At 46.9% G+C, this 13004-nt stretch overlaps 1 protein-coding gene and 1 long non-coding RNA gene across 4 annotated transcripts in view; both read right to left on the bottom strand.

The window, feature by feature from the left end:
• LOC142925080 (uncharacterized) overlaps positions 1-1078 on the bottom strand; it is a 73424-nt gene extending 72346 nt beyond the window's left edge. The window contains exon 1 of the long non-coding RNA XR_012942179.1: positions 991-1078. This is a non-coding gene — a long non-coding RNA (uncharacterized LOC142925080). The remainder of the gene's footprint in view (positions 1-990) is intronic.
• An 8931-nt stretch (positions 1079-10009) lies between these two features.
• LOC116943600 (neuronal migration protein doublecortin-like) overlaps positions 10010-13004 on the bottom strand; it is a 67994-nt gene continuing 64999 nt past the window's right edge. For all 3 annotated transcript variants that reach the window (XM_032956585.2, XM_032956584.2, XM_076067818.1), the window contains exon 7: positions 10010-12525. In XM_032956585.2, coding sequence (XP_032812476.2) covers positions 12490-12525 — 36 coding nt within the window. In that variant the 3' untranslated portion in view covers positions 10010-12489. The remainder of the gene's footprint in view (positions 12526-13004) is intronic.

The raw sequence follows: 13004 nt of genomic DNA, 5'->3' as shown, positions 1-13004 counted from the left end.
AACATGTAACACCAAATCCTAGAGCCATAGCTGGCTGCATGAGTTACTCCACAACAGAAGCATCAGTCGGAGTATCAAATTTTTCAATGCACCTTTAAGATCAGCACGCTAAATCAAAATACAGATAATAATTATACAGATAATAATGCAGCGTCATCCGGAGCGAAACATTTTATTTTACGCCAATGAATAGCAGTGGCAGCTAGGGGTGTACAACTCCTCTAGAGCAGTTTTGACAGAAGATCTCATTGGTAGCGATTCAAGTTGCAGTTAATTGGCAATAGCATTTCAGACCCTGGAGGCATCAATAGCAAAGGCCCTTCCTCCAGTTTTTGTACGGCAATAGGGAATGTGAAGCTGGTAAATGAGCGAAGACCCGAGATCCAGCAGGCAGTCTGCAGATTTTTTTTCTAAGTACATCGTGAATAAATGAGATCTGGTGCACAAGCCGTCGAACATTAAGAGATGTTAAGTTTGACCCAATGTAAAGATCACAGTGGCGAGTCCTATATGGGCAGTTCAATGTAAATCTTAAGGCCGAGTGATAGATGGAGTCAAGCTTCTTCAGTACCACACCTCGCAAAAAACTTTACACAACAATAATAATAAACAAAACAGGTGACGTTTCGGAAGATGGCCCTTGTGCTATGGAAGCCGGCCTTCATCCTCGGTCGTGCACACGCACGCGCGCACGCACGCACACATACGCCTTCCCTATAGCAGGGGGTCGGAAAACAAAATAATAAAGAGACTCTTTTTTTAAAAGATCGAATTCGGTAAAAAAAACGCAATATCTTAAGAGCCGCAAGGCATGCGTGGTGAACACGAGACGGTGTGGGTCCTTAATAAACAACGTCACGAAGCAGTCCTTTCATAGAGCCTTGTGCGGACACGGAGCCGCAGGTTGCAAGACCCCCTGCGATAGACCTATCGCAACCGTTTTTGTTGTCGATGTTGTTGCCCAAATCATATCACGTCTACAACACTTACCTGCCGTGTTCTCTTGCATTGGGCGTCCTGAATGTTTTGGTCTGGGATGAGACCGCGTTGCCCGGAGAAGCCCCCTCCTCCTCCCCACCCCCACAAAGCGTACGAGGAGAAACGTGAACTTGTGTGCACATAAGACACAAATGTATTCACAGACCCAGGAGACCAATCACGACTTTGCCATTTTTGCGTACCCATTACCAGCTTGCGGGCAAGCTTGTACAGTTATGCTATGGGTTGTGTTTTTTTTTATTGCCTGCTACCCTTATTGATATCAGTAGTAGATTTCGCAGGTGTAGAGGTTCTCCGATTTAAAGCGGGCACGCGTGTCGATTGTCACGGTTTTTTTTTATTCTTCTCCAAACTACATTCCTTGCAATGCCACCATTATTTTTAATCCAGTTCGGTTAATGCGCACATTAAAATCGTTACACGCTGCACGTGCCTAATGATTGGTAAACGTGTCCACAAGTGACGTGGAGAGAGGCTGATGATAATTAGCTAGAGAAATGCGTGTGCGTATTGTTTATGTGCACGTGTGTCCCGCTCGGCGCAGATATCTGCTGTTCAATTTAAGGCAAAGGTATCGCCGTGTATGTGCCCGTGTGCTTCACGTGAAGTGAGAGCGCTGATACAATTAACGTGCCATTTATTGTATCACGCACGTGCCTCGCCCGACTGACATGCAGTCTCAATTAACTCCCAACCGGTATGAATTAAAACCATACGGGAAAATCTAGGGATGTTAATTAACATTTTAAAGATACAGCTCTCTGCAGGTCAAATCGCCTTTGATAAAGAATAGCCGCGTCGCTCATTTGGGCTTAACGAGGAAACACATTCTCCTGCGGAGGGAGCTGGTAGGAACGTCGGGTTGCTCGGTCAATGGCCAGGGTCAACGGCGGCACCACGTGGTGTATTCCGCAAATATGCCCGACTGTGAGGGCGGGCACAAGCCGGCGTGAGTAGGTTAAACGTTGAGTTTTATAAGGGCACCACGGGGTGACCAGCCCCTCCCCACCCACCCAGCCCCACCACTCCCATTTTTGGATGCACGACGAACGGACACAATAATCCCCTGTGGGCTGGTGTAACCAGGAGGTTCCTACCAGTACAACCTTCTTCTGAACGTGTCAGTTAAGAGGTTTAAATTCGAACGTCCACGGGACGTACCTACTAATTAATCATCGGGTGCGCGAAGCGCGTAATTACAGTACTGTACCGGATTTGCACGCGAACGGAGAAGACTGGCGAATGTTAAACCGAGGAGTCAACAACCCAGGGAGGGTGACTCGTGAAGTTGTCAGCCCATCTCGTGGTGAGCGCAAATAGCAATAATAACGTAGAGCCCATTGTCAATCCACTGCTGAATGGTGGCTGGTCTGTGCGGGATTGTGAAGTTGGGGGTTGGGGGGGGGGATATCACTTACCACTGATGTTAGCCGGGGCCTGTAATTGAACGCAGATCGTCGGTTTCTTAGCGCAGCGCGCTAACCACTGCACCACCGCTTCCCAGCCACTCGTGTTATGTAATACAGTCGATATAACGTGCGGGTGCGAAAGAAGTTCAACATGCATACAAATGCCCGTCTATATATGTGTGTGTGTGTGCTAACAGCACTTGCCCCAACAGTCCGTTAAGGCAATACTGGGGATCTTTGTCTGTTGCAGTGTAAAGAAGGCAAGAGTCGAGAATGTGCATCAGTGGTGGAGATGACCCTATTGGGGGCCCCTAAGCACAATCTATTGTGTAGGCCACCATTCAATGTATGAACACCTAGTAAGATACCACAAGGGCGAATTATTCGCATGGTTGATGCAGGTGTAGTATAGAGCAACAGCTACTGAAGAGATATAGACACGAGATGATGTGGTGAGATGAGAGATGCAGACAAAAGAGAAATCTGTAGTTACACGAGATAAAGATACAGATGAAAGGTTAATTTGTAAAAAAAACAAAAAGTGAATTCTATTTTGATGTTGGTTATGATTAGAGGTGATGATCGGCTCACTGCCGAATTTTCGTGAATGCCACGGGACCCCTTGGGCCAATATGGGGCCCTCAGTCTTTGCTTAACGCTTTAGCGCCACCACCACCACCGATGTTACTTCTCATGTTTACCAACTGTATTCGCTTGGCCCGTCACTGCTGCTAAGCCGCACGCCTCCACTCCTATGTACGACTCTGTGCATATCTCGTTTCTCATTAAACCCTAACGAAGCTCTGACGACGAACCAATTGCAACGGCGAGGCGCACAGCAACACCCACCCTTTAGTACAAGCAGCTGATGAAGAGGCTGCAGGAAAGGAATTGAAAGGTCAACATGAGAATTCCATCATAAACAGACACGGGTCGTGTTTAATCAAGTAGGATATAGGAATAACATTATATGTATGCCCATCAACCATACGTCACTTTTTGCTTCCAAGATTTGCAAGGCTTTCCACCAGAACTTGCTAAAAATCTCCGAAATGACCAAATCTCGGGGTAATGCGTCCGATCGCTTCACATTCGGGAAGCTCAGCAGAGCTGAGAACTGCCATAAGTGTTTGGATGAGTTGATCACCGCCATGCATACAACGGGTGCTATAGGCCGTTGTGGGCACTGCGTTCGTGAGCGGCAGACATCTCGCTCAACCGACGGCACCTGGGTCCGTCCCGTGACCCTCCTGCCAGCCCGCGAGCCTTCGACAACTTCACGTGCCCTCAAGTGGCACCTAACCTGGCACAAGCGTCGCGTTGACTTCGCCGCTGCCGCCGCCACCACTTGAGTGGCAATCGGTCGTCGTTGGCCACTGTTAAAATAACTCGGAGTTTAGGGTACGTGAGTGCATTGCAGTATTCTCAAACCGCACGAACCAATGGTCCAGACGCGTTTCACAAAATTTGCGTAACTTCGAGCACTCCCCAACTTATGTCACGAGTTGCGCAGCGTCGCTGTCCGTGCTACCATCGAGCCCCACACGCCAGTCTTCGACGCCCACCACGTACTTTACCAATCCGTTATCGTTCCAATTGAGTTGTTACACGCCACACGCGCCCGATGATTGATACAACCGGTCCCAAAGTGAGAAGAACTATGTCACGTGGGCACACGCGTAATCTCTTGATTGTAAGCGCTCTTGCGCCACAGGTGACACCTCTAATGCAACATACCGGTCTAATTACCCCTTTATTAGCTTTGTTTACCCGCATCAGGGCGCCGGAAGGTGCCGCAATGTTGAATTTACAACTCATTATGGCTTGCCGTGGAGCATTATGGGTAAAAGTAAATATAAACAGAACACCAATCTGTCTCTACATTGGTCTACCAATATTTATCGGTCAATCAGCCGATTAAATACATCACTCAGCAGCATTTAAGCAAGCAAACTCTGGAAATGTTTCAACATTCTGGATCTCATGAGTGGTTAGGCTTGCTGATGTATTACACACAGCAAACAGAGCCCCCTACTGCGACAATTTCGTAGGACTTTGCTGAAAAAGTCACGAGACTCTCGCGATACCTTCTTGGATGAACAAGCTGAACAATAATAACAACCAGACGTTTGTGGCAAGAGCACTCCATCTGAACTACGGGGGCCCTGTCAAACACAAATCAGCAAAGTGCATACAAACTAATTTCGCGGTTGCTGTGGAACGTTGCGGTTAAGTGGAATGTAATCTGAACTCTGTCTCTTGCATATAAATAAAACTGATGTATCTAGTTCATCGGCCCATGGCGACCAATATTACGGAGCAGCATTTGAATGTTAAAAATTGGACCCGTGTTGTTGATTAAAATCTACTCTGCCCGCATTGACGACGCGGTGTTAATGAATTGTAACTCCACTCGGCTTCTCGTCGGTTTATTTTTTTGGTCTGTGGCAGCATTAATAATACATTGAGGTCCAATAATTAAAACAATACAGCAGGTGTCTGCGCATGCATTGATCTCACGTTGGTTGTCATCTTTCAAGCGATGGCCTTAATTGTAAAACGTGAACGTCGTTATCCATCCGCGTGACAAATTGGGTTTGTTTAAAAGTGCTGCACGCAATAACATAATTACACGCATCGCCAGGAGCCACGATCGATCCACTGCTGGATGAAGGTCTTCTTGCAAGCCATCCGCCAACCTATCATGCTTCTGCGAGGCAAAACACCATCCGTCCAGCACCTGCAACGTGCTTCCGTGCACGCAGACATCAGAGTGAATGTTACGGAGGTGCGTCTTGATCCACCGTCACCAATGGCCCTTTTTTGCCTTTTTATTTTCAGACCCTTTGTCAATCCACTGCTGGATGAATGTCTCTCCATGCGGAATCGTTTGTGGAGAGGGGGGATGACCATACTTCACCATGTTGGGTCAGTGCGGGCTGGTGAACGTGGTGAGCATTGGACGTTGGGTCCGTCGTTGCAGGACAATGAATTTAGCAGCGCTGCCCTCTACTGGTGATAAAGTAGCCCTGCAGCAGCAGCAACAGTCTTGCAGCAGCCCTGCATCAGCAGCAGTCGTAGTAGCCCTGCAGCAGCAGCAGCCCTGCAGCAGCAGCCCTGCTGCAGCAGCAGCTCAGCAGCAGCAGTCGTAGTAGCCCTGCAGCAGCAGCAACAGTCTTGCAGCAGCCCTGCAGCAGCAGCAGCCCTGCAGCAGCAGCAGCCCTGCAGCAGCAGCAGCCCTGCAGCAGCAGCAGCCCTGCAGCAGCAGCAGCAGTCGTAGTAGCCCTGCAGCAGCAGCAACAGCGCAGCAGCAGCAGCCCTGCAGCATCAGCAGCCTTGCAGCAGTAGCCCTGCAGGAGCAGCAACAGCAGCGCTGCAGGAGTAGCAGCGGCAGCACTGCAGCAGCAGTAGAAAGCAGCCGACACAACACGTGTTGTGTCGGCATCGTGGTCACATAGCCCACACGACCCGCGCGTGGCATGTGGAGGTCCCGCATCCAGCAAGAGGATTGACAAAGCAACCCACACCTGTACATGAACACGCGCATTAAGAAACACGTGCACTGCCCGACAGATTCACACGAAGAGCAGCATCATTAAATGCCAATGATATGTTTCGCTTGCTCTTCAACATTACTCATTGTCCTCCTCCTGCTTCGATTTGCTGAAGAAAAAAAATATTGATTTAAAGCTTTCGTGACTGCAGGAATGAATATTCTTTGGGTCTTTCGGTAAAGTCACGTCGATAGGTTCAAAGAAAATAACAAAAATAACAAAAAACTACGACGTTTATTTTTCTCCTGATGACGATTGCTTGTGTTGCGATCGAAACGTCGTAGTTTGTTATTTTCTTTGAACCTATCTACGTGACTTTACCGAAAAACCCAAGAATATAAAAATAAGAAACCCTAAGACAAATCGAGTTGCATATTTTCCCACGACGTACACCCTCGATTTGACTGGCCCCTGTCGGGTGGTGGAGGGTTATCGTTAACAAATTGGCCATCGGCATAAACCGTACGATCTAGTCCCCACAACGGAACCAATTTAGGGATGGTCACCAGTGCCTGATGATCCTAGTAGCACAAGTAGCTACTATATATGGAGTAGCTACGGGCCCCGCACTTTCAAGGGCCCCGCGCTAAATGCTTTCAAGCTATCAATTCCGGTTCAGTGATTCTGCACTTGCTCTATTACTATAGTACTATACCGCCTTCAACTTTTATGAACGACTGGGTGTTTAAGGTTAGCGATTTGTCGTATTATCTGGGCTGTATTGCAAATGAAAAAATACAATTACTTTACTATGCAAGTAAAAAAATGTGCGTGTTTTAATAATTACGTGTTTAAATTTTTTTTATTTAAAGCTTTCGTGACTGTTTTGTATTTTTATTATTTTATTGTTTCCCTTCTACGTGACTTTACCGAAAGAACCAAGAATGTGTTTTTATTTATTTTAGGGCCCCTTTATAACAGCATATGCTACAGGCCCCGCACGAGCTTCATCCGGCACTGATCGTGAGAAAATCCCACACGCGTGCGATGACGTTCACACACAAAAACAACAACAACCGTGGCCACCCGCAAGCCGGATTGGATTTTGTTTGTTAAGAACGCGACATTGCGAATGGTTAAAACAAAAAAAAATCCACCGCGAAATCTGCCGGAGAGGCACGCGAGAAAATCGCGTCGCCATCTGACGGCGAAAATCTCTCCACTCCGGCTCAAAAGTGGTTTTGGCAGCTCCTTAAAAAAAAGCAGAGAGAGAGAGAGGAGTCGCCACTCCGATGAGTCTGAGTGTGTCCGATACCGTCGATGCAAACTGGTAATGCCGTCCAGAATGTCAGGATGTCGCAATGGATGATGTGAGGGAGGATGCGGAATACAATCACATTTAGTAGATATAACACCAACAGCAGCATGAGTCACCATCCGGGCGCGCAGAAAAGTCGCCAGATGGCGCTAGACCAGGGGGTTGTCGGGTCGAGCAAATAAAACAGCAACAACAACACACCGTAAACTTGGCTCTTTCGGTAAAGTCACCACGTAGAAGGGAAACAATAAAATAATACAAATATAAAAAATAAAATTCTCACGACGTTTCGACTGCAACACATGCAATCATCATCAGGTGTGAAAACCACAGCAGTGTGGATGATTCGCTGCAGTCTGCTCTTGTGGTTTTCACACCTGATGATGATTGCTTGTGTTGCAGTCGAAACGTCGTGAGAATTTTATTGTTTTATATTTGTATTATTTTATTGTTTCCCTTCTACGTGGTGACTTTACCGAAAGAACCAAGAATATGAATCCCTGCAGTCACGAAAGCTTTAAATCAAAATAAAAACAACACACCGTGTCAACCCACACGGTTTACCCACCCGTATTCTTGTCCAGGGAAAGTTGGTTTCAAGGTCCATACGACGCACAGCCGTTTCAATGCGGGCAACAAAAACAATTATGTTGTTGTCTGTTTGTGTTTCTCCCTTGTGATGGGACTTTGTAGGATGAACGTTGAGATTTATAAGGATCACGGGGTGACCAATGAGATCTGAATTGGTCTGTAATGAAGTAGGGCACTGATAAGGGGGTCACAGCTATGCAACAAGGAGACATTTTTTTGTTCCTATCAAATTCGCGAACAAAAAAACACCTTCTTTGGTTCTTTCCGTAAAGCCACATAGAATGAGAATAAAATAATAAATTGATAAAATAAAATAACACAATAAAATTCTCACGACGTTTCGGCCACAACACAAGCGGCCTCCAGCGCTGTCCTCCAGACAGTCTCGTCCCTTCACCTGATGAAGGCCGCTTGTGTTGTGGCCGAAACGTCGTGAGAATTTATTGTGTTATTTTATTTTATCAATTTATTATTTTTTTCTCATTCAACGTGACTTTACCGAAAGAACCAAAGAAGATGAATCCTTGCAGTCACGAAAGCTTTAAATCGAAAAAAAACACCCTCAATATTTCCCGAGCCGCAACGCACTGCGTGTGGCGTGAATACGAGACGTGGATACGGGACGTGGACACGGGGCGTGGACACGGGACGTGAATACGGGGCGTGAATACGGGACGTGAATGCGAGACGTGAATGCGGGACGTGAATGAGTCGTGAATACGGGACGTGGACACGTGGCGTGGACACCGGACGTGGACACGGGACGGCAGTCTTCGACAAATGACGGCCACGATGAGACTCCTTGAAGAGCCACCGCCCCACACGGCTCCGGAGCTCCGCAGTTTGCCCCCCTCCCCACCCGGCCCCCAGGCGCTAGACAGAGCCAACGTCGTCAAAATGTGCCCCACCACCACCACCCCCCCCACAACGAGAACATCTAAACGGGGGTGTGCGAGACATCGAAAACTCACGACGCGCGGAATTTTGCAATATTCAGGGTTGCTTCAAAATTTTTTTAACGCTTCGAAGCATTGCAACAACACCGCGCAGAAATGTGCTGCTGCCTCCGGGCTCTGGAAACACCCTGGAGAAAATTCCAGGGCACGCGTTGACAATGGTGGCGAACAAGTGGGAGACTCTTTGACTTTTTGAAGCTATTAAAATACATTTGTTATCCTGTTACGGATATTATTATCCGTAAAAATTTCCATTAAAAAAAAGAGATAGACCCATGTAAGTGTTAACATTCATTTGAAGCACCCTGGACATCGCATGGCATGGTGGCACGAGGCAATCCACCACGTGGTAAAACGAAGGAAACCGGCGTGACAGCCTCACAACACGCGCCCTGGAATCGCCCCTGGCTCAGCGTAGTTTTAGTTTTTGTTGGCGGTCAAATTTTGCCGGATTAAATCGTCGCCAGTCGCCAAACGGCACACATCTCGCTGCGAGGAAAAAGAAGGCACCTCGCCACAACATCGCCGGCGCGGGCACCCCACTGGCACCAACTTGCGTAGCTCCGACGGGCTTCCGAATATCGGAAGGAAGAGCGCGTTCCAGACGGCCGCAGAAGCGAATCTGAAAGCGCGGCCACCGCATCACGCAGCGCTTTCAGATGCGCTTCTGCGGCCGTCTGGAACGCTCTCTTCCTTTCCGATTATAAGGAAGCCACCGGAGCTGTGAACTTTTAAAACATCCTCTAGATTGACACACTCATTTCTGCAGAACTGCTTTTTGTGTTTCGTTGTCCTCCCCCCACACCTCTGATTAACATCGTTGGCTACGTATGGTGTGAAAAAAGTTCAACATACGTACATACAAACCTCTAAATGAAGGAATTGGCTGAACATGCGAAGGAGGAGCTGGGAACCCTTACACAAAACGGTCTTCATACTCCACTCAGCATTAACAGTACAGTATTGTTAGCGTGTTTATCGATACTCCAATAGAGCCGATCATATATTGTTATTATGTAAGAAATAACGTTGTCGTTAACACATCCCCATGTGGGTATACAATGGTATAACGAACCCTCTTCGCGCTGATTTGGTTAGCGCTCGTTTCTCCAGGAAGGCATTTTGATCGCTAAACGAGGTCCCTGCCTACGTGTTAAACAGTTTTATTGTTGTTGACCGAATGACCGTTTTTACCACCGATTAAGCCTTTTTTTAAAAGTAACAAAACACTCGACAATGTGATACAACGAAAGGCTTTCTTTATTTACCATCATGTTAAATATTCCTAACACTAACAGCGAGATACTGGAAGCGGGAAGAAAAAAAAAACAATTACCCATATGAGAAACGGCAAAGGAAATCATAAAATAAAAAAGTCCCCCCCCCCCACAGTTTTGCATTTAAAAGAAATAAAACCACTTCACAAGAGTAACAAGTCCTGCACAAACATGCACATTCCAAGCAGAGCCTGACCAAAAAAAAGTCAAATCCTACCTCTGGCTTCAGGAGCAACAACATCAGCCAACATTGGAGGGAGAGAGAAAGAGAGAGAAAATCGAAGTAAAAACAAAAGAGAGGGCAAGGGGGGATGTGGGAGGACTTGGTAGGGGGTAGAGACACTTTTACAATTCTGGGAAATGAGGAGGGTAGGTTTTGTCCAATGCACTGAAATAAAAAAGAGAAACAGTCTCTGGGCTCTCTGTTGCCCGGTGGTCGCTCCTGATAGAACTGTGCTTGGGGGAGGGTTTAGAGAGTGCACCATTCACCCTAACGCGATTCAGTCTGTTCTCCCATTCACGAGCGTTTTCACAGCGCCAATTGGATATAACGCGAGCGAGTGAACGGAACTGCGTCGCGCGAGCGGTCGCACGGCTGCCTCGGCGTTAGTGTCACACAAGGCGGGATACTGCTGGATGCTTCTAGATGCTATCCACGAACCTCGGTCATTGTTCAGCCTGCGTACGCATCTCACCGTGTTGTCGCGGACTGTGCTTTACCCTATATTATATATTATTTATTATAACGCATTTCCCCCCACCCCCCCCCCCCGTATCGCGTTGTTCTTCAGGAACGCATCTACCGCGTTACAGGAGAACAGACTGTACAATATTTTTTTTTCTAAATTTCCCAGCGCCCACGTTCCGTTAAAAATCACCCCACGAAACTTTCGAGTGGATTATAACGCGCAGCTGTTAAAACTGTGACATGACCTAGCTCGGGCGTTCTCAGTCCCATTCCAAGTGGTTCTGTTTTTATGACAACTACTCCGATTACCGTAGTTAAAGTAACGTTTATTAGCAATGTCAGCCTAGCAATTGTGCAGAGTTATAGTTGTGACGTTGATTCGAGACTATCATCCACTCTGTGGTCAAAGTGATAATATTTATACAAAATAATCTATATTTCCCCCACCTTAGAAAAAAAGTACAAAGGACAACATTAAATAAAGTAGAAACAATAGAAAAATGTTCAACGTTAGAAAGTTGAAAGCATAAAAGGATGTTAGTTCGAAGCTCACCACACGCAAGTGTACCGTTATAAAATCGACACGTTCATGATTAAATTTCACCTCGTCGGAAACCGTAATAACCCAGCGCATCACGCGTGAAGAAGTCCAGAGTTGCGTTGTTTCTGTAAAGATTTCGAGAAGAGACGTCGATCCGCCGTAATCTCGTACACAACTTCAGGGCCGCTCTCATCGAAAATTATAAAATCCCAGAGTGCACCGGTGTGACGTGAGCAGCACTTAAGTTGCATTTGATCTTTCAAGGGAATTACTTTATGGGGCTCATCCACTAAACGAAGAGAGTTTTCCCAAGGTCACACACGCAGAGCGCCATGTGGCCGGTCAACTCGGCGGCAGTGGGTTTTCATCAACTGCGCTTTGAAAGCAAACTTGGGCATGAAAGACACGGGCGTTTATTAGGAGATGTGGTGCGTGTGTGTGTGTGCAGGTGTGGGAGACAGAGAGACTGACAGCGGTGTTGGGCCGGGGGGAGGGGGGGGTGTGGGGTTACGTGAGTTTCAGAGAGAGTGAGCACAACACTTAAAGCAAGTTTAATTCTTATGGCTGACCCCTGACACCCTGTTCAACACCTTGCTTCTGCACATCTTTACAATGCTTTGGTGATGGCAGTGGAATCAGGTGAATCATCGCAAGCCAAACATCAGTTCCTACATACAGTTACGTGTAACCATTTATATAGTTGTAGTTATGCAAGGAGAAATAAAATCAAGCGAGTGCCCATTTTAAAAAAAATGTCGCAAAATCATAAAATCTACGTAAAAAAAGCAATTAAAAAATCATCGATCGATACACAATGCACGCCCTTTTCACTCTGCACTTAGATCACTGACATTACAGCCGCTTCATGGTTGTTTCATATCCGAAAAGGCTGACGAAAGCACGACTTGCGTTTTTCAGTTCCTAGCCAAAATAAACGTCGACCGGAATTACATCTATGTTATATGCGAATGTGCAGACTATTATTATGATGAATGTTTTTTTTTTGTTTGAACGGCTTAGTACACGACGGGTAACGGAATGGACGGGCGGACGGATGATGCGATGAGAAATGAGATGAGCAGGCCCGGGTAACGGTGGTTTATGGCCAGAAAATTGAACAGCCACAGAATTCCAAATGAACGTCACCGTCTGAACCATCGCCCCCCCCCCCCTCCTCCTCCTGCCCCTGCTCTTGTCTTGTGGTTCCGACTCTGCCTCACTTCTCATCCAGAGCCAGGGGCAGGTACAGATCCTGCGGACAAAGGACACACAGCAACAATGTGGATTTATTTAGCGTCCACTCCTCTCCTCTCGTGTGTCGACGTGAAATTAGCTACGCTGCATCTGTGTGGCTATCGAGGTTATTAAGCCTCTCAAGTGGCCTCTCCGGAGGCTTGGTGGATGTTGGGGAAATGGCCCCGTGGATCGCCGGTGCAGGCGGCAGTGCTTGCATCGCGTGATTGACGGTTCCAGCTCTGTTGACTGCAGTCGCGTTGCGGACTGTTCGTCCAGCGTTAAGTCCGTTAATGAAAAATATTTGCTTAACAAAGTTTTTTTTTTGTTACAGTGAGGGGAAAAAAGTATTTGATCCCCTGCTGATTTTGTACGTTTGCCCACTGACAAAGAAATGATGAGTCTATAATTTTAATGGTAGGTTTATTTGAACAGTGAGAGACAGAATACCAACAAAAAAATCCAGAAAAACGCATATCAAAAATGTTATAAATTGAT

This window comes from Petromyzon marinus, chromosome 18 (genome assembly GCF_048934315.1).
Source record: "Petromyzon marinus isolate PM22_M1 ecotype Great Lakes invasive population chromosome 18, UKy_Petmar_22M1.pri1.0, whole genome shotgun sequence".
NCBI classification, from domain to species: Eukaryota; Metazoa; Chordata; class Hyperoartia; order Petromyzontiformes; family Petromyzontidae; genus Petromyzon; species Petromyzon marinus.
Note: the sequence above shows the minus strand (reverse complement) of the source record. Positions and strands in the feature narration are given on the sequence as shown.